The sequence below is a fragment of the Aspergillus piperis genome (assembly GCF_003184755.1).
Source record: "Aspergillus piperis CBS 112811 unplaced genomic scaffold BO85scaffold_5, whole genome shotgun sequence".
Taxonomy (NCBI): domain Eukaryota; kingdom Fungi; phylum Ascomycota; class Eurotiomycetes; order Eurotiales; family Aspergillaceae; genus Aspergillus; species Aspergillus piperis.
In genome coordinates this window covers 1,200,521-1,224,688 of record NW_020291595.1, presented here as the reverse complement: position 1 = coordinate 1,224,688, position 24,168 = coordinate 1,200,521, and the positions used below count along the sequence as shown (strand labels likewise).

The 24,168-nt window shown below is 52.3% G+C and overlaps 11 protein-coding genes and 1 non-coding gene across 12 annotated transcripts; 4 read left to right on the top strand and 8 right to left on the bottom strand.

Moving 5' to 3' along the window:
- Positions 1-81: 81 nt before the first annotated feature.
- BO85DRAFT_436781 (HIT family protein) lies at positions 82-723 on the top strand (the record flags this gene model as incomplete). The annotated part of the gene is made up of 2 exons (XM_025658584.1): positions 82-159; positions 229-723. The coding sequence occupies 2 exons, from the start codon at positions 82-84 to the stop codon at positions 721-723; spliced, it is 573 nt and encodes a 190-aa protein (XP_025517761.1).
- A 274-nt stretch (positions 724-997) lies between these two features.
- On the bottom strand, positions 998-1,729 carry BO85DRAFT_486296 (HD domain-containing protein; the record flags this gene model as incomplete). Its single annotated transcript, XM_025663380.1, has 2 exons — positions 998-1,617; positions 1,684-1,729. The coding sequence occupies 2 exons, from the start codon at positions 1,727-1,729 to the stop codon at positions 998-1,000; spliced, it is 666 nt and encodes a 221-aa protein (XP_025517760.1).
- Positions 1,730-2,093: 364 nt separating this feature from the next.
- On the top strand, positions 2,094-3,909 carry BO85DRAFT_367679 (uncharacterized protein; the record flags this gene model as incomplete). Its single annotated transcript, XM_025655827.1, has 2 exons — positions 2,094-2,324; positions 2,374-3,909. 2 exons carry the CDS (start codon positions 2,094-2,096, stop codon positions 3,907-3,909), a joined length of 1,767 nt encoding a protein of 588 aa, XP_025517759.1.
- On the bottom strand, positions 3,859-7,081 carry BO85DRAFT_417375 (Rad4 family protein; the record flags this gene model as incomplete). The annotated part of the gene is made up of 1 exon (XM_025657774.1): positions 3,859-7,081. One exon carries the CDS (start codon positions 7,079-7,081, stop codon positions 4,247-4,249), a length of 2,835 nt encoding a protein of 944 aa, XP_025517758.1. The 3' UTR covers positions 3,859-4,246.
- A 326-nt stretch (positions 7,082-7,407) lies between these two features.
- BO85DRAFT_457907 (CoA-binding protein) lies at positions 7,408-9,347 on the top strand (the record flags this gene model as incomplete). Its single annotated transcript, XM_025661548.1, has 3 exons — positions 7,408-7,492; positions 7,544-7,855; positions 8,242-9,347. The coding sequence occupies 3 exons, from the start codon at positions 7,408-7,410 to the stop codon at positions 9,345-9,347; spliced, it is 1,503 nt and encodes a 500-aa protein (XP_025517757.1).
- A 319-nt stretch (positions 9,348-9,666) lies between these two features.
- BO85DRAFT_486291 (uncharacterized protein) lies at positions 9,667-10,391 on the bottom strand (the record flags this gene model as incomplete). Its single annotated transcript, XM_025663379.1, has 2 exons — positions 9,667-10,227; positions 10,326-10,391. The coding sequence occupies 2 exons, from the start codon at positions 10,389-10,391 to the stop codon at positions 9,667-9,669; spliced, it is 627 nt and encodes a 208-aa protein (XP_025517756.1).
- Positions 10,392-11,116: 725 nt separating this feature from the next.
- Positions 11,117-11,188, bottom strand: BO85DRAFT_t98. The gene has a single exon. It is a non-coding gene; the product is annotated as a tRNA-Arg (tRNA).
- Positions 11,189-11,365: 177 nt separating this feature from the next.
- Positions 11,366-13,621, bottom strand: BO85DRAFT_417366 (MFS transporter). The gene is made up of 4 exons (XM_025657773.1): positions 13,041-13,621; positions 12,604-12,976; positions 12,464-12,547; positions 11,366-12,414 (listed from the first exon to the last, which is right to left on the bottom strand). The coding sequence occupies exons 1-4, from the start codon at positions 13,319-13,321 to the stop codon at positions 11,587-11,589; spliced, it is 1,566 nt and encodes a 521-aa protein (XP_025517755.1). The 5' UTR covers positions 13,322-13,621; the 3' UTR covers positions 11,366-11,586.
- BO85DRAFT_251232 (uncharacterized protein) lies at positions 13,402-14,044 on the bottom strand. The gene has a single exon (XM_025654933.1). The coding sequence runs from the start codon at positions 13,804-13,806 to the stop codon at positions 13,483-13,485; it is 324 nt and encodes a 107-aa protein (XP_025517754.1). The 5' UTR covers positions 13,807-14,044; the 3' UTR covers positions 13,402-13,482.
- A 1,657-nt stretch (positions 14,045-15,701) lies between these two features.
- BO85DRAFT_476446 (uncharacterized protein) lies at positions 15,702-17,318 on the top strand (the record flags this gene model as incomplete). Its single annotated transcript, XM_025662784.1, has 3 exons — positions 15,702-15,720; positions 15,941-15,999; positions 16,542-17,318. The coding sequence occupies 3 exons, from the start codon at positions 15,702-15,704 to the stop codon at positions 17,316-17,318; spliced, it is 855 nt and encodes a 284-aa protein (XP_025517753.1).
- A 58-nt stretch (positions 17,319-17,376) lies between these two features.
- On the bottom strand, positions 17,377-21,199 carry BO85DRAFT_467509 (uncharacterized protein). The gene is made up of 5 exons (XM_025662192.1): positions 20,267-21,199; positions 19,486-20,115; positions 19,135-19,395; positions 18,476-18,608; positions 17,377-18,402 (listed from the first exon to the last, which is right to left on the bottom strand). Exons 1-5 carry the CDS (start codon positions 20,773-20,775, stop codon positions 17,530-17,532), a joined length of 2,406 nt encoding a protein of 801 aa, XP_025517752.1. The 5' UTR covers positions 20,776-21,199; the 3' UTR covers positions 17,377-17,529.
- A 71-nt stretch (positions 21,200-21,270) lies between these two features.
- BO85DRAFT_417359 (MFS transporter) lies at positions 21,271-23,676 on the bottom strand. Its single transcript, XM_025657772.1, has one exon. The coding sequence runs from the start codon at positions 23,577-23,579 to the stop codon at positions 21,735-21,737; it is 1,845 nt and encodes a 614-aa protein (XP_025517751.1). The 5' UTR covers positions 23,580-23,676; the 3' UTR covers positions 21,271-21,734.
- Positions 23,677-24,168: the final 492 nt, after the last annotated feature.

Below are 24,168 nucleotides of genomic sequence, written 5' to 3'. Positions count from 1 at the left end.
TACATATATACCCTCAAATAACCTCTCACATACATACATACATACATGTCCACCCCCACCCCCACCACCACAACAACAACAATGTCCATCCCAACCACCATAACCCAAATCCTCAAAGCCGGACCCATCCACTTCGGCCCCTTCACCGTCACAACCCAGGTACACCCTCCCCCGGCCCCCAAATACATATACATACCCACCCCTCAGATACTAAAAGATAAAAAATAGGTCTTCCACCTAACTCCCTACAGCTACGCCCTCGTAAACCTAAAACCCATCCTCCCAGGCCACGTCCTCATCTCCCCCCGACGGGTCGTTCCCCGCGTGACAGACCTCACCCCGACCGAGACCTCAGATCTATTCCTGACCGTGCGGCGCGTAGCGCGCATGATCGAGCGTGTATATGGAGCGTCGAGTCTGAATATCGCTATCCAGGATGGCGCAGATGCGGGCCAGAGCGTGCCGCATGTTCATGCGCATGTGATACCCAGGAAGAGGGGGGATTTGGATAGTAGGGGTGGGATGGATGCGGTTTATGAGATGTTGGATGGGGAGGAGGGCGATTTGAGGGATGTTTTTGCTAAGGATGGTGAGGAGGGTGGTGAGGGGAGGAGGAGGTTTCCGAGGGTGGATAATGAGGAGAGGGTGGCTAGGTCGGCGGAGGAGATGGAGGGGGAGGCGTGGAGGTTGGCGGGGGAGATGGAGAAGGAGGATTTAGATTAGAGCGTGTGTGTATATTATATGTGTATGCTGTGTTGTACTTGTATAGAGGGTATGTGTGTATGTGTAGGTCTATTGGAGCTATTATCTAAAGTAAACACTCCCCCAACGCCTCGCACGGAGTGTAATGTAAATATGCACAGCATCCGTATCATGGAAAAGAAATAAACGAACAAGACCCGAAAACCCCCCATTCTCGTACCATCCACGGTCGTAATCATCACTTTAACGCCGTACTCTTTATCGTACTATGTGCCACGTCTGATCATGCTCATGCTTATGCCGTCGCCTTGCTCTTCCAGAATTTCTCGCGCTCCTGCAGCACCGTGGCCGCCCATTCCTTCGTCTCCGGCAACTGTACCTTGTTCGCAACATGGCAGAACTCCGTGAGGTCGATGTTGTTGGCGCGCTCGTACTCCACCATCTGCAACAGCAGCTCCATCTTGTCGACGTCGTGGACGAACTGTGCCTCCAGAGTCTCGTTGGCCTCGTACTCGTTGAACACCTTCAGGATCTCCTGTCCGGTCAACATGCCACCGGGAACGCCGCCCAGGAGGTTGTTGGCAATGTAGTCCATGACGGCGGCCTCGCGACGCGCCTTCTCGGTCTTGTCGACCCGGTCGACGGGGGTGATGTCGCCAACGAGGGATTCGGCCATGTCGTGGATCAGGGCCATCTTCATGCAGTGGGGCAGGTTGAGGCGGGAGGCCAGGGTAGGCGGCGCGAGCATGGTCATCACCGACATGCGGTACATGTGGTCGGAGATGGATTCGCCGGAGTTAATACCGAAGCGACGCCATCCTTCACGCTTGGTGGTCTTGAGACGTTCGAGGAGGTGGAAGAAGGGAATCGGAGAGGCGGAGTTCTCCTCTGGGGGGTGAGGGAGGCTTGCCAGGACTGGTGAAGGAGCTAAATGTTAGCTAGTGCATGGGAATGGTGGAGGAGGGGTTAGATTCTGCTCACCGGACTGGGTGGTCCAGAGGGGATTGGAGGGGTTTTCGGAGCCCATGTTGTTAAGAGAGGTTTGGAGGGGAGAGTGGAAGAGAGGAGTCAAGGTAGAGACAGGAAGATTAAAGACGATGAGCACGAACAGCAGAGGAGAAGAAAAAGAAAAGAATGGCGAAGAGGAGAAGGAACCGGAGGAGAAAGAGAAACTGCGGGGAGAGAAAAAGCGGTCGAGCGGATTGGTTGGTTTCAGCCAGCCAGCGGATCCATCCATTACTTGCTGCTCTTCATTGTTGATCTCCAGCTCTCCGTTGTTGTTGTTTCTCCCTCTCGTCCCTGCAGTTCCTCGACTGGTCCCTCTGTTCAGGTATGTTTCAGTGATTAGAATGCTATACTACTTTTCTCTCTAACCAAGCATCAGATGTACCATGCAGTCACGAACCCCTCGCCCCAAACCCCCGAACTGGTCCCCTCAGCCTCCCCTCTCCGTTTTCGTCCGCAACCTCCAACTCCTCCAGCTCGATCGCCATGATGACTGGCCTCACATCTCTCTCCGCTCCCTCGCAGATACGTCGCAGAACCAGCGTCAGCGTATAAGGTCTATAGAATGGGCTCTTTATCACCTGGTTACCCTCTGGGACCCCGACACCGCCCGCGATGTATGTTCCATCCCCTCAGTGGCTTTGATGCCCGACTGACGGCATGCAGAAACTCCGGCCCTTCTTCCCTCCGCTCGAGCCCCTGCAGTCCGTCAATCTTCGTGCTGCTTTATTCCGTGTGCTCTCCGAATTGAAGAAACAGGGCGAGCTCGGCAGAGAAACCATTCTTCGCAAGTCAATGCTGGATGATTGCAAAGGAGAGAAATTCGAGGAACTATTGGCCGTCTTCTCTACTGCGGTGCTGCGGAAGACCCTCGCCGCTTCCTCAGATCCGGCACTACAAAATGTGGCCATGAAGCTTTCATTGGCTTCCGGGCTGACGCGCGAGGAATACCAGCTCATGCTCCCCCTCGTCCTTGCCCATCGGGTCTCCCTAAACCAAATCGGCGAGCGTCGCAACAAAGCCCGGGATACCCATGAAAAATTTACCCAATTGCTAGAACTTAAAAAGCTGCAGCTTGATGAACGAGCCAAGGAAAACCCTCCCCAACTCCCCGACACTGGCGCCGACATAGATGCGCTGGCTCGCGACCTCAGGGCTAACTGGCTGGGGGGTGAGGACTGGGCGGATACCCTTGTCGACGGTGGTGCACGAGGCAGCAACGACGCTTTTCTGGAACTGCCGTTCGACATCGCATGGGCGAAAGCAAAGGAATCCAGCGTGGATGGCCTCCGTGCAAATACATCCCCGGATCTGCTAATCGATCTGGAGTCTCGCGTCTTCCGTCAGCGTGCCCGACTCCAGCGCTGGCGCCAGTACAGTGCCTCTATGCGCAAACATGAGCGGGTACAATCCACAAGCTCAACCAAATCTCAACCGCTCGTCTTCCGAGAGCACCAAGCTCTCACCGTCGCCAGCATCTCCAAAGCCGTCCGGCAGCCAGTGGAACGCGCCTCGCCCAAAGCAGACGACCGGGCGTTGCTTTTCTCCATGAATGAGGCCATTGCCCGGATCAACGGCCGACCCGCAGCGCATCGTCACCGTCATACTCATAGCGACTCAAAATTACGCAACCCTGCAACAGTATCCTCCAGCTCAGCGGCTGGGAGCAACAGATCATCTCCCCAGGCCGAAGACACTACCCGCTCAACCACCACAAGAACTTCAACACCCTCCATCCCAGAGCCCCAGCCCAGCGTGCCCTCATTCTCAACCACTGAAGTCCCCGAAAAGGACCCTTCTCCCCCTCCTGAACGAACTAGCAGGTTCACACTCGTCGAACGAACCCGCAAATCCATGTCGCTCATCGTACCACCCACCCAACCCAGACCAAGAGAAAGTTTCCGGTCCCACCGACCTCGGCCTTCTTACCCCATCAACCAGTTCGAGACGCCCCAGAGATCACACACCATCCCCAGTCGGGCCTCTACGCCACGTGACGAGCTCTTCGACGAGGAAGCGGACTACGCCAGCGTATTCAAGTCGCGGCCGCGTGTGGCGCACAGTCCGGTCGCCTCTCCCGCAGTACACATCAGCCCCATTGGGGATTTCGACCTGAGTCCGGACGAGGAAATCGACCTGGATGGGGGTGACGAGGAGTATGTGCAGGATACTCCGTTGGTGTCGAGACGGAGGATATTATGATTGTTACGTCGGTTCATGTTTCGCTTTGTCTTTATCTAATTCTTATGTGTGATGTTCTTTTGGGAGACGATTCTACTTACCTCCCTTATATGCCTATACCTACTACATACGATTAATGTCTATAGATCCTGGAAGAAAGCAGTACACGATACAGCAATTGATTACTATTTTAGTGAAGTATGAGTACACCATTATCATGCTTTTTGCCTTCCCTATCATTGTCATTATTATCATCCAGTACCTCCGTCCCTGTGCCAATTACATACCGCCAACGCCAGACATGATAACATACAGACCGTCATACACACATACAGAATTTAACAGAAAAAATCACTATCTATCGACGACCACTCCTTCTCGTACTCCTCCGCGTCGTTGGCGGCGGTGGCGGCGGCGCCACCGGCTCATATTCCGACTCGGACTCTGCAACTGATCCCTCAGAATCCGGTATTTCTACCGGGGACGAGAGGTCTTCCGAGTCAGAGCTCAACGAGATCGGATTCTCCACCTTGCCATCGTCATCGTCACCTTCTTCATCATCATCACTATCGGCAATCTCCGCATCAACAGCCTCCGGTGTGACAGGCTCAGTCGGTACATGTTGGTGCTGTTGTTCGTGATGATCAACAATCAATCCCCCATCATCATGATCATCTCCCTCCTGACCAGGAAGAAGGAAGCCACCACCTCGATCTACGTCCTCATCCTCATCCTCACCAGGCAGTAAGAACCCGCCACCATGGACTTCATCGTCGTGCTCATCCGGAGCAGGAGCAGACGCAGACGCAGACGCAGAAGCATCCTGATCAGGCAACCGACCACGACGATTCGTAAACGGATTATGAGCATCCCGCTCATGATCCACCCCCTCGTCTGCATTCCCACCATACTCCTCCTGCACGCGCTGCTTGATCCGTAACCCGAAGAGAAACTTCCGCCAGGTTTGCAAAATTCGCGCCTCGGCTTTGCGCTGCTCCCGTTTACGTTTCTCCGCGTCATCCGCTAACCAAGCGTCTTTAACGAGGTCCTCGTTTTCCTCTGCGACAACCACGCCCTGGATAACAGGGACAGCCATCTTCGACCCGAACTCGAACCCCGTGACTGCTTCTGCGTAATCGACGCCGAGTTTCTTGCATACGCGCACGGTTCCGGGCCAGGGGATATGGACCGCGCCGCGGGGCACCATGCTAGGGACGAAGCAGTCGATGTTTCCGTATTCATTCTTGGGGATGACGCCATCGCAGATTGGATCGGGGATGATATATTCCGTTTGGTGGATAGCGTAGAGGCCCTGTTTGGGCTTTTCGCCATTCTGGCGCTCGAATTCGTCGACTTCGCGTTTGCGGAGGAGAGTTACGGCGCGGATGGGCACGCGTTTCAGGGGCATCTCGCCCGCCTTGGGTCTCCGGCCTTCCTTGTGCCAGCTTTCGGCGGATAGGCATTTCAGGACGTCTTTGCGTCGGAAGACTTTCTCTTCTTTGGCTTTGGCGCCTTTGCCTGTCTTGAAGGTGCGGACGTGGCGTGCGCCGGGTTTGAGGGCTTCTTCGCGCCGGAGGAAGCGTTCGAGGACGAATTCGGTGGATGTGCGCAGGCTTTGAAGCGTGTCGCCTTCTTTGCCGGGTTTGCGTTCGGGTTGGTTCGGGAGGAGGTCCTTGGTGTCTTCGAGGTCGTCGACGGCGGTGCGAAGGGGTGTAGGGCGTTGGTAGACGCGGAGGATTACGCGGAACCAGTCGATTTCGTAGAATTTGCCTTTGCGGCCTGGTATGGGGATCTTCTCGACGGGGATTCGGTAGCCTTTGGTTTTGCCGGGCCAGGTGCGGCGGCGGAGATAGCGTGTTGTCACGTCTTTGGCGGTTTTGTCGGACGAGTAGGCCACAACGTAGCAGATGACTTGCTTCGCCTTCTCGGCTTTGCCGCCGCGAGGTTCGAAGGCTGCCTGGAGCTCCGGGGTCGTGGCGACAGGGTTGCGGAGAATTAGCGGGTCGACGGGAATGATTTGATGGGTGATGGGCGAGGCGACTTCGGTCCAGTAGATGGGAAAGGGTAGGTCCTCATCGTATTTGTTGAAGTATTTGCTGCGGGCGGGCTTTGTGTCGTCTTCACTGCTATCGGACTCCATGTCAATGGCGTCTTCTGTCTCTGCGTTCTCCGTCGATGGCTCGGTGTCTGCGCTTGGCTTGGTAGTATAGGTCTCGCTCTTGGTCCAGCCGAAGCCAAGGGGCTGCAGACTGGCGACCAGTCGGGCTTCGATATCGAGCGCACGCAGCAGAGCCGTGAACAGCTGGGCGCCTACGTCTCGAGAGCCCTGCATGTTCTCTGCAGCGTGGCGGAACTCATCAATGTTGGCTATCCTCTCGCCGTGCTTTTCGGGGTCGTGGTCGTCCTTGTGGAATGATTTGATCTGAGCCTCCAATTGAGCCATGGGGCGGTAGCCGTGTTTTCGTAGGCCAGGGGCGGTGATCTTGAACTTGCTCTTCCAGTAGGCGGCGAGAACTTTGAGAAGGATAATTATAGGGTCACCGCTGCTCATGTCAGGTTGGCCGGGTTCAAGTCGCGACGAGCCTTCAGCCCAATCCCGTTCTGACTGGCGACGCTGCTTCCCTTTTCCTTTCTTCGACTTCTTCTCCGGGGGCGGCTCTGGAGCCTCGAGACCGGATGCAATGCGCCATTTCTTGACCTCCTTGTGTATTGGTTGGGGTAGCTTGCGGCGCAGGATCTCGTGGAGCTGGGAGTCGTTGGCCCAGACATTGCGGATGGCGTTGTGGTGGAGCAGAAACTGTACATGTAGACAATGGGTCTGGATGCGGATTTGGCGTTCGATCTTTGACGGACCCTTTTTGCCTTCAAGTAGGTCAGTCAGGTGAATCTCGTTCTTGTCTAATGTCAACTCCAGGTCCTGGTGCTGGTCGGGGTTGAGGATGGAGGGCGTAACTGGGGTGGCGTTGGCATTGGACTCGATGGCGTCTTCCCAGTCGACCTCGTCGGAGTCGCTGCTTTCCTCATCCGATCCATCTGGTACCTGGGGTGTTTCTTTCTCTTCAGGGACGTCACTCAAGGACGATTCGGTGTCGGTGTCTTCGATGACAGCGGCGATGGGAGGCGTCGCATGACGACGTTTTGCGGCGGGCGGATCCTCGGAAGAGAGACGCTTTCGGGGGACGTAGGGGGGCATGCAAGCAGCGGAAAGCAGACGACTAGAGAATTGTAGTTTATCTGGAGAATAATATAAGAAAGAAGAGAGAATGCGAAAGGAATTGGTGGGGGTTTATGAGGGAGAAGTTGGGAGGAAGGAGGAAGGCGAAGGAGAAGTTGGCGCCATCGAGGCTCGGCTTCTCCGCGTCTCTTCCCCGTCTTTATCTTTATCTTTCACTTCCCCCCACATCATCGTCATTCTCCTCTACTATCCGTCCGCCTAACAAACCATCCTATCCTACTACTCTTTCCAGACTATCTGTAAATATCTTCTATCACCAATACGATCTCAAGATGTCTGCTACGATGGATGCCGCGCGCCGCTTCTTCCTGTCGCCGCAGTTTGCCGTGGCAGGGGCCAGCAACGATCGCAGCAAGTTTGGCTACAAGAGTAGGTCCTTTTGCCATCACTTTGCAGGCCGTTGCGCCGGCTGACCAGCAGTCTTTGCCTGGTATCATCAACACTCCCTGCCCGTTACTCCCCTCAACCCTCGCGCCCCGGAGATCGAGCTGCCGTCGCAGAATTATAAGACGGTCCCATCACCCCGCGACTTGCCCAACCCCGACCAGACTTCCCTGTCTATTGTGACCCCTCCCCCAGTCACTCTTGCCCTCCTCAAAGAGGCTCACAGTGTGGGGATCCCCGCTGTCTGGCTCCAGCCAGGCACGTATGATAAGAGTGTGTTGGACTTTCTAGATGGTCATTTCGCAGCAGCGGTAGTGGGAGATGGTGGTGTGGGCGGCGAGGGTTGGTGTGTGCTGGTGGATGGCGAGGATGCATTGCGAGAGGCCCATCGCGAGTGGAAGGCTCAACTGTAGTTAGGTTTCATATGAACTAAATAATTAGGAACAATAGTAATGAATATTGTTGCGGTGAAAAGAAAAATAAAGTAACGGGGAATGAGAAAAGGGAAAAAGAAAGAAAGAAAGAGGGAGGCTGGCGGTGGCTCTTCTTGTTGGGGACAATCCCGTGTTTTTTCTCCTCTTCTTTTCTTCTTCTCTTTTTCCTCCTCCTCTACTTTCTCACCTCTACAACTATCTCCATCGCCCACGTTCTTTTGCTTCATCATATGCAACCCCCCTGCATCTCCTGTCCTTCCCAGCCACTGCTCGTCTCCACACCTTGAAGAAGGATGCCAGCCAGTCCATTCTTCCTCGAGTCCCCCATTCCTCCGCAACTCGATCTGGCCGGCGCTCCATCACAGCTTTTCCAAGTCCCGCCCACCCCCTCAGCTTCATCGGCTTTGTATCGATCGATCTCTATCCCCAACCGCAAGAGATCCCGTCTAGAAGTTGATCGTCGTCCTTGGCTGGATGTCGACACTCCCTCTAGTCATGTCGCCTCTGTGATCTCCCCCGACGATCTCCTCCTTGGTGTGGAGGATACCTCCGTCGATCAAGTCTATCGCCCCAACCGTTATCGCAAGCCTGCTCGATCTCTCGCTCTCGATGATAGTGTTGAATCTCTCAGCGAAACCGTGGACATTCGCCGTAAACGCAGCCGCTGGGATCCGTCTTTGATCGCAGCCTCTCCCACCGGTCACGATGAGAAAATGACAATCTCAACCACGACTATGACCACGACCGCGACCGCGACCGCGGCTCCTGCCGTCAATGCTCCTATTGCTTACCCACAGCCTGCTCCCGTCCGCTGGAGTCGAGCGGTGCTAGGCGTGGTAGGCAAAGTTTGGGACTTTTGTTGGAGCGGAGCTTTCCGAGGGTTTTATGCAGGCGGTGGGCAAGGCTATACCATGACGGCGGAGGATGCACAGCCCCAGCTGGCATCCCCATCGATCGAGAAGGAGAGCATGCCCACTTCTCAGCGGCAACAGGGTTCCTCTAGCCCTTTTCCGGGACAGTATCCAGAAGATGATCTCAAGCACAGTTGGGTGATCGTGTCCGCGCGAGAGGAATTTATGGACGAAGCCAGTCCTTCTCAGCGCAGACGAGTCCATCGTCGGACCCCAGCACATACTCACTCTCGTCGGCGGTCGCAGGGCAAGCGAACGCTGATTTCGCATGCGCCGTCGATGCCGACGAAATCCCAATTCTCAACACCAGCTAAGCCGCGGGAGAGCCCTGTGTCTGTGGAGACGCAACGCTACATGGCGCAAAAGCGTCGCATGGAGCGTGAGGAGGATGCCAGCCTTGCCCGGTTGAACCGGCAGCTACAAGCAATGATCAAGGAAGGGAAACAGGCACTGGGGACGCGCGTGGAAGTGGACGACTTGGACATGGAGGATTAATGCGCTTTTCTCACTTTTACTTTTCTTTACGACATGTGTGACACAGACCTGATACCCTTCGTTGAACACCTATATGACGATACTTGACGATTGGCAACGCTCGCTACGACTACGACTCATGAAACCAACCGATAATGACTGGCGTGGATCTTTATTTTCGAACCGATTGCGCGTGTGATACGATATTGTTATAGTTAGCTACTATTAGGACAAACAGAAACCAACTCAGAAAAAAATCATCCGCAGAAAAACACGAACCCTGTAACTGCATCAATCATTCATCATCTCATACCCCTTCTCCTTCCATATCCCCCCAACTCTAGTGTGTTTCAGTCCCATCCTGCACTCCAGCTCCAACACCCGCCGAATCCTCAAGCCCATAGATAGCATCAGCCGGGCCATCCCCGTTATTATCATCATCATCAGGTGCATCCCCATCATCAGGCCCATCAGCCGGACCATTTCGGATGGAATTATAGGGTGCAGCAGCCCCAACAGAAACATCCAAAAGAGGAGCTACATCATTACCATCATTACCACCATTACCACCACTACCACCACTACCACGCCCGGAGTTATCAGGAGCAGCCCCTACAGCAACATCCCAAGAATTGCGTTCAGCATCAAAACTCCTGGTCTCATAATTCGCAGGAGCAGTCGCTTCAGCAGGACCACTATCCTCATCAGCCCCCGGTCCCTTATCATCACCAGCCGGGACAACATCATCAGGATCCTCATCACTGGGATCCTCACTATCCTTCTTCGGACTAGGATTCAAGAAGGGGAGGTGCACGCCAGACAAGAACCCAGAGAGTCCACCATCCTTGGCTAGTCCGTCGAGGAGGTTCTCGCCTGAAAGACGCGCCGCTTTGCTTGTGGACTGGTGGGTTGGTGAATTTGTTAGCTTTTTTGCCTCTTTCTTTTGTCTTGACCGCTAGCAGGTCATGGTGTGTGAAGTGATCTTGAGATAGAACGTACAGGAGTCGGCATCGCCATCACACCCATGACAAGGGTAGCGGGCACAGCGAGGGCGAGGAACTTCATTGTCTTTGTGGTTTTTGATTCCTGTAATGGGGACAATATTCAAAGGGGATGGATGAATGAACGAAAGAAAGAAGGAAAGAATTACTCGATAGGAAACGGGAATAATACCCGCTATTATATCCTCTGTAGTAGGTAGATAATCTGGCATGCTACGCGTCAGTATCCCATCCTTCCTTCCCTCGCACGCACCCCTTGATTTGGTGGGCGAGCGAGCGACGCGGTGTCCTGCATTCCTGGTCTGACAGTCTATCTATCTAGATACTATCTAGTAACTGTATGGGCTGCCGGCAGGGGGGGCATTGAACATAATACTGTCTTTCTACTTAACCCCTTCCTTTGAAGAAAGGCTTGTTTGTGTTTGGCTCATTTATAGAGTTCGGTACGGGCTAACTTTACTTGGTAGTATATAAGTGGCAGACAGGGTATTGTTTCTCTCATGTCTTGGGGGCTCGATCCAGGTCTCAGGGATGAGTAGGGTACGGAAGGTAGGTAGTATGTAGGTAGGGTTACGCAGTAGGGATGAAATACGAACCCAACAATTTTCAAAGTCCGACTCAGTCAACTAATTGTACTTGGGTCATGGGGTCTGTTGGGATAACTCCGATTGTTTTTTAATGTCGTGCTTGTCGATGTGCTTGTTAAAAAAAAAGTAGTCGAGAATTGGGGCGCATTTTTGTGTGGGGAAGAGGAAAGCAAAGGAAGGGGGGCAAAAAAGGGCAAAAAATTGACCTACGCAGGATTCGAACCTGCAATCTCTTGATCCGTAGTCAAGCGCCTTACCATTGGGCCAGCAGGCCAATTGATATATGTTTGGGCTTTATTTGTATTTATAAAGCTCGTCTTCATGGTCGACGATTTTTTGACTGTTTGATGGTGGTATGCTTGAGATGGTGCTTCTCCATTTTCACCACCGCCGTTGTTGGAACACGAATGTGGAGTTTCTCTGAAAGTATTGATTCTTCCGAGGTGTGATTCTTGTAGGTGTTTGCAGTATATACCTTGTACCTTGTATTGACGAAACAAAGACAGCGATATGTAACATAGTATTGGATAACCCATGTCCTCCGTGCTGCACATTATCACTTCGGTGTTGAGTATGTCTGTGCAGGTTGAAACATAAACATCAATATTCGTAAAACTCCAACGCTAACCAAACGCCATCGCTATGCTCGCAGTAGTGGCAAATAAACAAAAATCATGTCATCCGCGGCTGAAACTTCGAATTCGTCCGGATTCTCTCACCATACTTGAGTAAGAAAAGTGAAGCCGGGACAAACAAAAGTGCAATAAACGCGAGCAGACTGTTCCCCCATCCTAGTCCGAGGGCATCGTACAAAGGAGTGCCTGCCAACGGGATCGTAGCCCCAAAGAGGCATCGCAGAGCCAGCTCCGCTGATACTGCGCTGGCAGCATATAGAGTATATGAGTCAATCAGATACACCTGTGTGACCAGATGAACAAAGAAGATACCTGCGCCCACGAAAAAGGTACCAGCAATGGGAACGATCCAGTGCAACCGGTATTCTGCGGCCCAGCCGTACCAAAAGAGACCGATCGGCACGAGAATGCATCCCACCACCAACGGTGGTAGACGATCTTCGGGCTTCATCTTGCCATGGATCTTTTCCTGCTTCTTGAGGTATCGATCGGAATAGTATCCCACGACGACCTGTCCAGAACAGAACCCAAGACCCAGTCCCAGATAGCCGAGACCTGCTTCTCCAGGAGTAAAGCCGTACACATTCTCGAAGACGCTCGTAAACGTCGTGAACAGTGTGTACATATAGCTGTATGTGATGGAGCTGTACAATGAAACGATCATAACGATGGGTGATAAAAACAGAAATTTGATCGGGCGGCTGATTGAGATCCAGATGATCTGGCCAATCGTCTTATCCAGGTCGTACTGAGTTCGAAACGGCCGTCTAGTCTCTTTTTGGAGTCGCTTCGCCTTTCGCTGGAGCAGCGTGGGTGCGTATGTCTCCCGCAAGAATATCAGGGAAGCAATCACGATGATACCGCCCTAATCAAATTAGATATTCGTCCAACACCACGGAATCGATCTAACTTACAAGAATCGCCTCTACCCAGATTGTCCAACGCCATCCAATGTTTTGGACAATGTAACCACCATAAATAGGTCCTGTGACCATGCCCTAACGTACTGTTAGATCCGCATTATATATCCGCTGAATGGGTTGATTCAACTCACCATGAGTGGACCAACTGTCCAGATCGTCATTGCCGTCCCTCTCTTCTCCATGGGAATCATATCCGCAACGAAGCCTCCGCCGACCGTCACAGGCACGGAACTGGCTATTCCCATAACGAGGCGTGCCATTATAAGCATTGATATGTTCACACTGGCAGCGCAAACAACTGCAGCCAGTGCAAATAGTACATTGGCCAGGTGTGTAATGGGAAGCCTTCCACTTATCTCAGTGAGAGGTGTCAGCACCAGAGGGCCAAGTGCAGAACCCATCACGTAGATCGATATCATAAGAGATGAAATGGATGGGTTGTGAACATTGAACTCTTTCAGAACTTGCGGAACGCCGGGAGCGAAGACCGTGGATACCATGGATCTATAACAGTCAATCCAGATGCTCGTACGGATGCATAGTCTTAGCGAAGACGTGTTGGACTTACACATTGAAGCTGCTCAAAGATATCAGCCCTATAATGACCCATTTCCGCAAGGTTGTCCAGTTCATGGGGTTCTGGGGGTCGTTTGGCCCGTCCCAGTCCACAACGAGGTCGTCCTTGTCTTGGGGGTCGTCCGATTCCAATGCACCATCTTGTGATCTGATTTCTCCTTCTTCAACGTGCACAATGTCCTTCTCCACAAAGATCGTGTCAGCACTCTCCAGGCTAGTTTCCTGGCTCAGAGCGGCGGAGTAGTCAACATCCCCGGGTGGCGCCGTAGGCATGTTAATGATGGGGGTGGTTACACGGAGATAGTAAGAGGAGCTGGAAGATCAGGGACAATGGCACCAGATGATTTTCGACATGGTTTCCAACAGACAACCAAGGCAATAAGTAGCTTGACAGCCACGCTGGGAAGACAGACAAACCAGGTAATTTGAGTAGATCATTGCAGACAACGCGCGTCCACACAGTAGATGAGTCTGGCATTCCGGCCCTTGCTGTCCGTTCCGTGGGTCCCTCGTGGCTCCCTTTCTCTGATTTTGGGATTACCTGTCGCAAAATTCGCCCAAGGCGGATTGTAGTGGATACAATAGGCGTAAGACGGATCATCTAACATAGGCAGGGGTAGTAGCACCGACGACTGTAATGGATTCCTTGCGTGATCAACTCGCCTCTGCTCCTTATCAACGTTTGCCCCATTGGGATGGAGAATTAGCCTTATCCCATCGAAACTATTCTCTGGGTAGCGCTTCAATATTCCCCACATGATCCACCATGGCGCAGAGGTCCCTGACCCAATTCTCCATTTGTCATTCGCAGATCGACATATCACTTCAGGGGATCAGGATCAGTAATCAGATCCCATAGGGTAACTGCTCCCGGGGAAGCCTTTAGAGTATGATCGCGTGGCTTTGGTCCCAAAACAGCTGAAATAAAACTGAAATTAATCCCATCTATTGTCGAATATATGCAGCCACAGTTCGAGACCAAATCCAGTATCCATTCTCGGATGCCTCCAAGCATTGGTCGTTAATTAGGTGGTCAACTAAAATATGGCCGGAATAGTCTCAAAGGCTGGGTCTACACAATTGGGACGGGTTACATCGAAGAGACCAAGTAGCTACTCTTCTGCAGCTCCGTGGGTGTGGTGATAGCAATAACGATGTCAAGCCTGCAACTAGTTCCGCGCGGCCCTGAAACAGGCTTGTCAGAGGACTGAGCTCATACCTGAAGGCATCAGCCATGGCATGTTTTGGCCAAATATGTAGATCAATAATCCGGATTGGTAGTCCTAGCTCAGATCCAGAAATGCTTGGTGAAGACACCTCAGCAGACGATACTCATAATAGTACAGTACTATTGGACGGAAGGCGGGAGATCTCCCGGTTGGCCCATCGGCTGGGGCATTGGACCCGGTCGTCCCAGTCAACGCTTCGGCATTCCTCCCAAGTCCAGGATGTCCACTAACCGTCGCATATATGATCGCTCGTTGTGGCAAGTCAAAGGCGTGATACGGATCTTCAGGTCCACATCCTAGTTAACATATAGAACGAATATGCAAATGGAGCTGCACCAAAATAGAGGTTGCTAGAAAGCTTATTGTCCGGCCGAGGTCAAGCGGTTAGAGTTTATCAGATTTCCGCAGCCCCGGGCTCAGTTCTAGCCCGACAGCATCGAAGTCTGGACAGTTGTCCTTGGGGATTCTACCCACTCTTAACGGCGATCTCCCTATGGGAGGCTAATCGATTGGTGACAGCTAGTGAGAATATTGCCTCGGGTGGGTTCGGGACCACGGGCTAGAAGCTTATTCATATTCCGTATACCAAAATTTGGGGTTATGTTCCGCTATGATGCGTTGATTTTGCTGCGGATATGCGGCGCTGCACGAATCCTTCCGTTGGTGTTCTCTTCGAAATCTCGCCTTATCAGCAGATGGAGATTGAGAACTGCAGGCAGCAGTTAGTCTCTCTATGCAATGTACATCCCGCCACTTGCTGCAGCCACAGTGGACCTTGCTACCCAGTAGCAAAGTGTAATTAGGGGTGGCGAGGCCGCTTCTTGTGTGCGTATCTTGTAGGTCTGTGGCAGATTGTTAACTCCCGAGTCAGGATACCGAGTATTCGCCATAACTCACGAGGTCAAGGCCACGCAACTTTCTTTATCGGGAGAAGCAAAAGTCTCATGTAGATGGCACGAGGATTCAGCGAGAGACGGAAGTCTGCAGGACTGATGAAACTCGCATGCACGGGGACCGTCCCGTGATCCGTTCCTTCCCTGGTATGCAGACAACCTCCAAACATCCACCGTCTGGGATTTCCGCAGTTTCGAGGTATATCTCGGCTCGGATTACGACTACCTCCCACTCTTTCTTTTCACTGCTAGTTACTGTTACCCGATTAGGGACACAGCATCAACGTGAATAGAGTCGCGGGTGATTGCCAGGTCGCACCCACAGAATGCTCTGTGAGACTAAGAAATGGCCCTTTCCATGTCAGAAACACGTTTCGACTAAATTGATCGACCTTACCCGGGCTGCTTCAATTCCGCTTAGTCTTCATTGGAGGAGCCAATTGCCAGTTCAATGACCTACACGTTGCTGGTAAGTTCTTCTCCGATCTATATACTATATATAGATGGTTCCGAGTCAGCCCGAAGATCAGCATGCGAGAGAGCTTCAACTGTGAGTACTGCTGTTTTCATGTCGGTTTACTTTCGTTGCTCAGTGATGATACTGAGCTATCTAGAAGTCAAATAATTACAGCACCAATGCTCGAGCTATGCACAAGTTGCAACAGAGTCCTCGGCCTCGACCAGCTCTCAACCACATCGCTAAAAGTTGAATATACCCCAGGAGGAACTCAAAACCAACTGATAGACATAAATGGCTTGAAATGCTATAGACAATGGCTCCCATGCTGATACTGTTTATATTAAATCCTTCAACATCGGATTTTGTGACGTAAGAAGAAGCGTCAGGACTAGTAGATGACATGTCTACAACGCATTGTATTGGCAAAAGTGAGTCAAATTTCCTTCTTTTGCGGATAGAATTCTGACCTGTAATTTAGTGAGTCGCTGAGGCCTAACAACCCGGTCCCAAACCTGGGGCAGAAGTCCTCCTAATATTCAGACTCAAAGATGTCACCGAACCTTTATACCATGACAATCTCTATGTACAAACCATGCGGTCATAGCCTCAAAACCTGCAAGCCGTCTCGTAGGAGCTTAGAGCTTGACCCGATAACATCAAAATCTGATGTTCATTCTAATGTCATCTTGCTCCCGTCTACGCGAAGGCACGGGTATCCGTGGTTATTCGGGCGCTTTGGCACGGAGATGACGACTAGTATACATGGATCTATATTCTTCTCAAAGACCACACATTCATACATCATCATGAGCTGACCACTCACACCGAGAAACACACTAAGTGTCTTTCCCAGCTCTTGTCGTGTCTATTCATTTTCATCTACCCACCGATACTACTACTTCCATCCACAGTCCAGCACGATACCGAGAACAAAGCTTGCGATGGATCCACGCCCAACTCCTCTTCCCACACCACCTCCCTCACCCCAGCCTGGGCCACAGCCTGGTCCTCAACCTGGTCCTCAGCCAGGACCTCAACCGGGACCTCAGCCTGGACCCCAACCGGGCCCCCAACCAGGACCTCAGCCGGGACCGCAGCCAGGGCCACAACCAGGACCTCAGCCAGGTCCGCAACCAGCACCGCAGCCGCCCCAAACAGTTCAAACTGCAAACGAAATCAGTTTCGATGAAGATCTCTCTAGCCAGTCTGGTTCCATCGGTCAGGATGCAGAGGCACAAGCACCCCTGGGCCCCAACCCACCTCCGCCCACCTCAACCTCCACTCCAACCACGAATCCCAGTCAAATACTCACTGCAAAGTCTGCCGTGGCATCCGCAGCCAAAGAGCTACGCTTGATCCGCAAGATGTTCGAGCCCGAAGAAAAAGGCGAAGCGTCTTCGAGTCGGGCGGTTCCTCCAGAGGAGCAAGGCGGCGGCAGTAGCAGTGGCAGCAACGGGGACCCGTCCACTCTCTGGCGCGAGTTCGAGAATCTCGAAGTTCACGCCGCCAGAGGGGTGGAAATGGAGGTCGGGGTGTTGAAGAACCTGCTGAAGCAGTTGGAGATATTACTGGATAATGCGCGAAGCCAGTTGCTTGAACTGGAGGCGCAGAAAGCACTGTTGGAGACGTTGCTCGCGATCTCAAAGTATCGGGGCGAGGTAGAGGATTCAAGTTCGAAGAAGGGTTAAGGAGTAACTGCTACTTTACAACCTTTAGTCACTCGCTCATCTGCTTAACGGCTATATTGTTCCTGGTTCACCCTTGCTTATCATTCGTTTAGACCAAAACAGAGCCCAAAGAACTACACCCAACTATACCCAACTCGTTAAATTAGTTGCTTAATTGAATCTATTGCTATTTTCTACATACCCCAATCCCCACAAATACACCCATACCTATCTAATTATCAAAAGGCAACCCGGCCTCCTTCCTCACAGACCCATAAACCGCCGCCACATCCCCCTTGACCCCCTTCTCCTCCTTAACATTCACCAAATGATGATCCGTAACCTCCACACTCCTCAACCTAACCCCGGCCTCCCCCGCCAAATTACTAGCATGTCTCAAATCCTTCCTAGCCAAATCCACCGCAAACAACGGCTCCTCCCTCCGACAATAATCCCCAGTAACCATGCGATCCGCATACAACGCAAACGGGCCAGGGAAAAACGTATGCAAGAACTGCTGATACACATCCGCCCCCAACCCGGTCTTCTCCGCCGTAACCAGCCCTTCCGCCACGGTCTCCACGGTGTTCAGAATAAACGTGTTCCCGAGGATCTTCAGCGTCGTGGCGCGGCCCACATCCTCACCCGCCATGGAGATCGTCGCTTTGGAAGTAACCCCATCCAGGAAGGGCTTGATGCGCTCGATGGTGGCGGCGTCACCGGCGGGCACGACGACGAGTTGGCCCGCGATGGCGGCCGCGGGAGCGCCGAACACGGGACAGGCGATGAAGGAGGCGCCGTGCGAGGCGAGTTGGCTGTGGATCTTGCGCGAGGTGTCTGGGTGCACGGTGGAGCAGTCGACGATGATCTTGGAGGAGAGGGAGTCCGTGGGGAGACCCGAGATGATGGCTTCTAGGGCGGCGTCGTCGCCGACGCAGATGAAGATTATGGTTGAGGTGGAGATGGCGGAGGAGAGGGTCGTGCTGACGGTGGCTTTGTTGGCGGGGAGGGTGGATGCGAAGGTCGTCGCTTTGCTGGTTGTGCGGTTGTAGAGGGTTATGGGGGCTGTTTGGGGACCTTTTTGGGCGATGTTGGCTGCCATGGCCTGAATTGGGTGATTAGTATTGTGTAATTGAGGGTGGTGATGCAATGAGGGGCAGTTGGAGGGGGGAACTTACGCGGCCGATGTTGCCCAGGCCGATCCAGGTGATGCGTTCGTTGGCCATTGTGGTGGTGGTGTTTGTGGTGAGAAGAGAGGAATTGGAAGGGATGGATGGATTGTGGGAATTGTTGTTAAGTGGGATAGTGAAGCTGGGGGGAGAAGCTGGATTAAATACAGATGAATGAATGAAAGCAGGGCGAAACCGGATGCGATGCGGGGAGAGGGGTTCAATGTTTAGCCGTCATTCCACGGGTCGTTCTATTGGATACGGCAGTTTGAGTCAAGCTTACGGATGGAGACGGTTCAATGGAACTTTTTCATGATTGAGTGGAACTGGATAACATGCTAAGCTTCAGTGGACCAGCTTCGGTCAATTCGACAGCCCGAACAGTCGCGGTTCGCTATCTGTTCAAAGCCGAAGACCGGATGGCCCCGCCCGCGGAGTCATCGCCATTTTAATTAACTATTAACTCAACTAGTAAGTAACGAGTCAACTAAGTACACCGTAGTTAGTTAGCTTAATCTTCACCCAGATCAAATTCATCGCTTGCTTCAAATGCACTTTTGTTTTTCTCTTCTGTCCGACTCAAGGAAAGGAACGCCAATGACCAAAGTCATGTCACTCATCTTCAACCGCGGATCCGAGTATGAGGAGGCGCCCAGGGTTGGCTCAACACCTCGAGCAGTTTCTCGTATGCGACGACGCGTCCATCCTTGAACGGCAGCTGTCCGGACACCTGCATGGCCCGCATGCGCATTGCATAGGATTCGTCAGTGTCGGCCATCACACGCAGCAGTGCATTGCCCAGCTCCTCCCCACTCACGCCCGGCGCCGACCTGCGGCTACCCCAGATGCCAATTCCCAGGTACTCAACCCGTGCAGCAAAGTCGTACGCGTCGAACCAGACCGGGAGCACGATCTGCGGAACCTCAGCCCTAGTGAATCTCGGTGTTAGCGCATATTGCATTCATCCCACCGCAGAAACAATGCAAAAGAACGCATAGCCGTAGAGCGAACAAACATACCTGACAGCCTCATGGAACGCATTGGCTCCGCCATAGTTCACCACACAACTGATATGTCCACTCATAAGAAGTGACATGGTTTCGAACACAAAATGCTTCATAATGCGCATACGCTTCCCGTGTATGTACACCCCCAAAAGCTTGACGATCTCTCTGGTCACGGCAGGATCATCGACGTGCTTGAGCTTCCAGAGGACTTGGATGTTGAGCTCTTGCTCGAGAAGCATGCTCAGGGCCTTGGCGATTTCAATTTGCTGCTTGCCCTCGTAGGTGAAGCGGGCGTCCATAAGGACCAGCACAGTAGGACGCTTCGAAAGCCAATGCTCCAGTTCAGGATCTTCCTTCACCATAGGGCGATAGCGGCGAAGAATTGGGCCACAGAGGGTCATGTGCTCAGGCACAATGAGTGGGAAGTCGGTCTCGGGCCAGGAAGGAATGATGACACGGCTACTCTTCTTTGCCTCATGGGACATGAAAGGAAGAGGGCCCTCAATTCCGCGAGCCTCACGGGCCTCATTGAGTTCCTTGAGACTTTCGCATTTGTCAAGTTCGTGCTTGAACCGGAAACCCAGGAAGAGGTTGCGAAGCTTGTCCCAGATGGACATTGGCATCTTGAATCCAGAACAAATCCTATCGCAGTCAGCATATAATCTCCACAAGCCCCAGAGGCGAATCACTCAAAACTCACATCGGATACTTCATCAAATCACTCAACTTCCACTTCACCACATAATCCTTGACTCCACCCTTTCCCAGCAGAACATGTCTCCAACGCAAGTACCGACAGACGTCGACAGCGGGAGCAAAAAGCGGATCGACGACGATCAAAACAGGGCCAAGGGATTTCACAAGATCCACAACGCCATTGAAGATCTCAATATAATCCCTACCGGTCCAAGGCATCAAACCCAGAGCCAAATCCGAGCGATAGTTCCTCAACGCAGCAAAGAAACCAATCTGCGGGATGTCGTCAAACTGTCCATCTCTCATGCGAACATGTTTCATAGACATTCCAGGGATCTCCTCGAAAGCTGCCTCAGTGGCAAAGGGAGACTCCGAGGCCGCAGCATAGTAATTCAACTCTGAAACATGTCTCTTAAGCGGTCCAAATGATCCAATATGGATCTTGTAAGGCGTATTGCCAATGAGAAATTCGTGAGCTACGGCGAGGATGACGCTTGAATGCTCGCGCTCGCTGTTTGTCAGGAACAGAATGCAGGGCGTGCTGCTTCTGATGTTGATGGCGGCGGTGGTGGTGTCTATCGAGCCGTATCTATATCCGTAGGACATGATGGCGGCTCGGTAGTATGATTTTCTGATGAGTGGTAAGATGGGGGTAAGCTAAATAGATATGAGAGGGTGAGAAGAAGGAGGAGCAGGGGAAGGAGAAGAAAGTAGCACTTATCTTCCATGATTGGAGCCATGCATCGAAGGAAATTGGCTGCGTGCGTGTGTGTGCAAAGTGACTGTCTGGCGGGGTGAGGGAGTGAATCCAAAAACACGTGTTGACGGACTGAAGATGAGAGTATGTGAACTGTTGTCCTTCTGTCGTTACTATCCGCCTTTCTGATATGGCGGATGCGAACTCCCTCCGAACACCCTTGGAAGGCATTTCATACTGTTCTGGAATGTCTCCGCTTGTGCTTCTGCATGTCTCCGCTTCACAGTGAACGAAAGGGTCTGGCAGTGAACGAAGGGTCTGCGGCTGGGGGATCCGATTTCTCTCACGGTCAGGAAGAGTGTTTGTGATGAGGAAATTGCTGCATGATACTGGGTGATGGTTTTCGTCTATGGTCTATGTCATTAAAATTATTCTATGTCTCTATATAGAAGGTATATCAACGTGTAAATCAGAACGCTGAGATAGTAGAATTGTCATGCGCCAATACAAATTCGCGACTTGGAAGATGAACCCCATCGACCTCATCGTAGAGGTCATTATCAACCTCGCTCAAAATAATGCCCTAGCTACCATGTTGTAGCCAGTTATTAGGCGACTCTCACGGCTCAGATGTCGTTTCCACGTGTACGCCGCGAAGGGTACAGCCCTTTGCTGTAGGGCTCCACGTATAAGCTGCGGGATTTGCTAGCATATCGTTCTCTCGCGAACGTACCCAACCGCACTCCTAGGAAGTGCATATAATGCACAAAATGGATATATGGCTGGATGGATTGGCATCACATCTTTGGTGGTGCCCTGAGATATTTTGTATGATATTGCCCCACAGGCCCAAGTGTGGAGCATGACCTCATACCTTGGTCGAATTCTTCCTAGGACGGCCGCTGATAGTAGAGTTGCACGTATTGACTCGATCAATATCGTACGGATTCTCCTCGTATGTGACTGTACGAGCAAGCGAGTGAGTGGATTTCTTGGAAGCACGCGACGCCCGCCGTTCCATTGCACCCCTAGAAGGCATACTGGAGAGGCTGTCACTATCACTATCGTCGCTGACACCATTATCAGCTCCAGCGGCAGATGCCCCCTTCTCCACGTCAGACTTGGGTGAAGGAGCCGAGCTTTGCTGCGCCGCAGCAGCAAGTCTCTGCATGAACGCCTCTGCCTGGGCAGCATAGAGGCAGCGCTTGCGGATGCGGGCACCATACAGGTAGAAGACAATAGGGAAAGGAAGGCACGCTAGCGACAAAAACGCGGGGATTGAGGAAGCCCAATGGATACCGAGGTTCTCGTACATGTAGGTCGTGAACAACGGGAACGCAAAGCCGAGCAAAGACCGGAGAGCCGAGTTCGCCGCCAGAACCGATGCGGCATAGATCGTGTATGCGTCAATGAGGTAGTTGAAAACACTCAGGAATACCAATACCAAGCCGAACCCGAATGGGGCACCTGCAGCCACAGATGCCATCCAGTGGATGGACGGGTAGTTGGTCCAGGCAAACCAGAAAAGGCCAATAGGTAGGGCAATCCCTCCAAGGATACTTGGGGGCAGACGAACCTCCGGAGGCAGACGGCCGTTGGCTTGTTGGCATTTCTTCGCATAATTTAGGTTGTCAGGAATAGTGAGAGCAACTGCAATTACCATTCCGACTAGGATACCCAAAAAGGCCAAGCCTCCAATACCCTCGCTCCAACCGCGTGCCTCCTGAAAGACGATAGGATAAGCTGCAAACAGCATGTAAAGCGTTCCATAGATGATGGCCATGTAGATACAGAGAAGCAGCACAATGGGTTCTCTGAAGAGCATGAGCCAGGGTCGTGACAGGGCAGTCTTCAATGCTTGGCCTAGAGACACCTTGCCTCTCTCCATATCCAGTTTACTGCGGTAGACCTTGCCACTCAACTCAGACAGCTTTTCAGCCCGTCGGCGCAAGAGAACTGGTGCATATGTCTCCGGCAGGAAGAAGATAAGGCATAACCACATTACGCCGGAAAAGGCTGCCAGGAATCCTTCCACCCAGCGCCAGCCTGCTCCAGCGCCAAGAAAGCCACCGATGACGGGGCCAATAGTAGGTCCGCAAAGAGGTGCTGCAGCGAAGAGACTAATAGCGATACCACGTTTGGCAGCGGGGAACAAATCTGCAATCGTGCCGCCCGCGTTGCCAAACGGTGAGGATCCGAAGAATCCGGCCAGGAAGCGAAGGATGACGAGCGTTTGAATGTTCTTTGAACCCGCAGCCCCTGCATTGAAAGCTGTGAGAAGCGCAAAGGTCACTGAGAAAACATTACGGCGTCCGAACACCTCGCTCATCGGAGCCCATAGTAGCGGGCCAAAGGCGAAGCCCAAAACGAATAGCGAGATACCGAGGATGGCAACCTCTTCCTCACATTGAAACTCTATAACAACCTGACTTATACTTCCCGAGTATGCTGATGACACCAGGGCGACAGTAAGGGTCACGAAGGAAACTAGAATAGTATATAGCCATTTTGAGAGATTACCAAAAGCCATAGGGTTTCGAGGATCATTAGGAAGCCAGGTGACGACATAGGGCGATTCTTCTGTCCCTAACCCTTCGTAGTTAAAATCAACGATCTCCGGGGTGACGACTTTTTGGTCGAAGACAAGGCGCCAATAGGGGATCTTCGAGGGCCGAGGAGCGCCACCATTGGCGACAGTGCCTGCCATGCCCATAGTAGTGCCCGTTAATTAAGGTTCAGCACAACGGCTATTTGCAAAATGGTGGCTGGGTGGTATGGAGATTGACACAACGTAGAAATGTCTCTCAACCTTCTCATGCAACTGCTAAACTGAGAACAAGAAATGACGAATAGACAAATAAATGTAAGACAACAAACATGGCGTGGGATTAAACCGGCACGACTTTTCCGATTACAATTTCTTCATTCCTCCGGTTACTCGGCAGGGGCGATAGGCCTCAGCGAATCAGGAGTCGGAATGTGTTCTGGGAGCCGAGGTTGCTTCAGAATTTGCTGTGCCTGTCTTATCTCCGCCCAATATCCGCTGTTCCAGATTCTGGTGCTTCTCGTTGCTGCGGCTGCCTGACGATTTGTTTGTTTTGTTCGAGAAAGCTATAAGGCCACATATTGGAGAGCTTTGGTGGTGAAAGATCAGGATCAGGTTGGCTGCGTTGAACTATTGCTTCGGCTGCGTCCCTTATGCGTTTAGCAGTTAGAGGAACGCCAGTCCGATTTAGAGAGTCGGGATCATCAAATAGAGAGTCATACTGAGCCTCGGTAAGCTTCAAATTCGCGGGATGACG

Coding starts and splice junctions, on each gene's coding strand:
- BO85DRAFT_417366 (XM_025657773.1), bottom strand. CDS start 13,321: ATGCCTACGGCGCCACCCGGGGATGTTGACTACTCCGCCGCTCTGAGC. Junction 12,977..13,040: donor TCTTTGAGCAGCTTCAATGT/GTAAGTCCAACA, acceptor TGACTGTTATAG/ATCCATGGTATCCACGGTCT. Junction 12,415..12,463: donor TCTGGGTAGAGGCGATTCTT/GTAAGTTAGATC, acceptor TAATTTGATTAG/GGCGGTATCATCGTGATTGC.
- BO85DRAFT_251232 (XM_025654933.1), bottom strand. CDS start 13,806: ATGTGGGGAATATTGAAGCGCTACCCAGAGAATAGTTTCGATGGGATA.
- BO85DRAFT_467509 (XM_025662192.1), bottom strand. CDS start 20,775: ATGTCCTACGGATATAGATACGGCTCGATAGACACCACCACCGCCGCC. Junction 19,396..19,485: donor GCGTTCCATGAGGCTGTCAG/GTATGTTTGTTC, acceptor GAGATTCACTAG/GGCTGAGGTTCCGCAGATCG. Junction 18,403..18,475: donor GCCTGGGCAACATCGGCCGC/GTAAGTTCCCCC, acceptor CACCCAATTCAG/GCCATGGCAGCCAACATCGC.
- BO85DRAFT_417359 (XM_025657772.1), bottom strand. CDS start 23,579: ATGGGCATGGCAGGCACTGTCGCCAATGGTGGCGCTCCTCGGCCCTCG.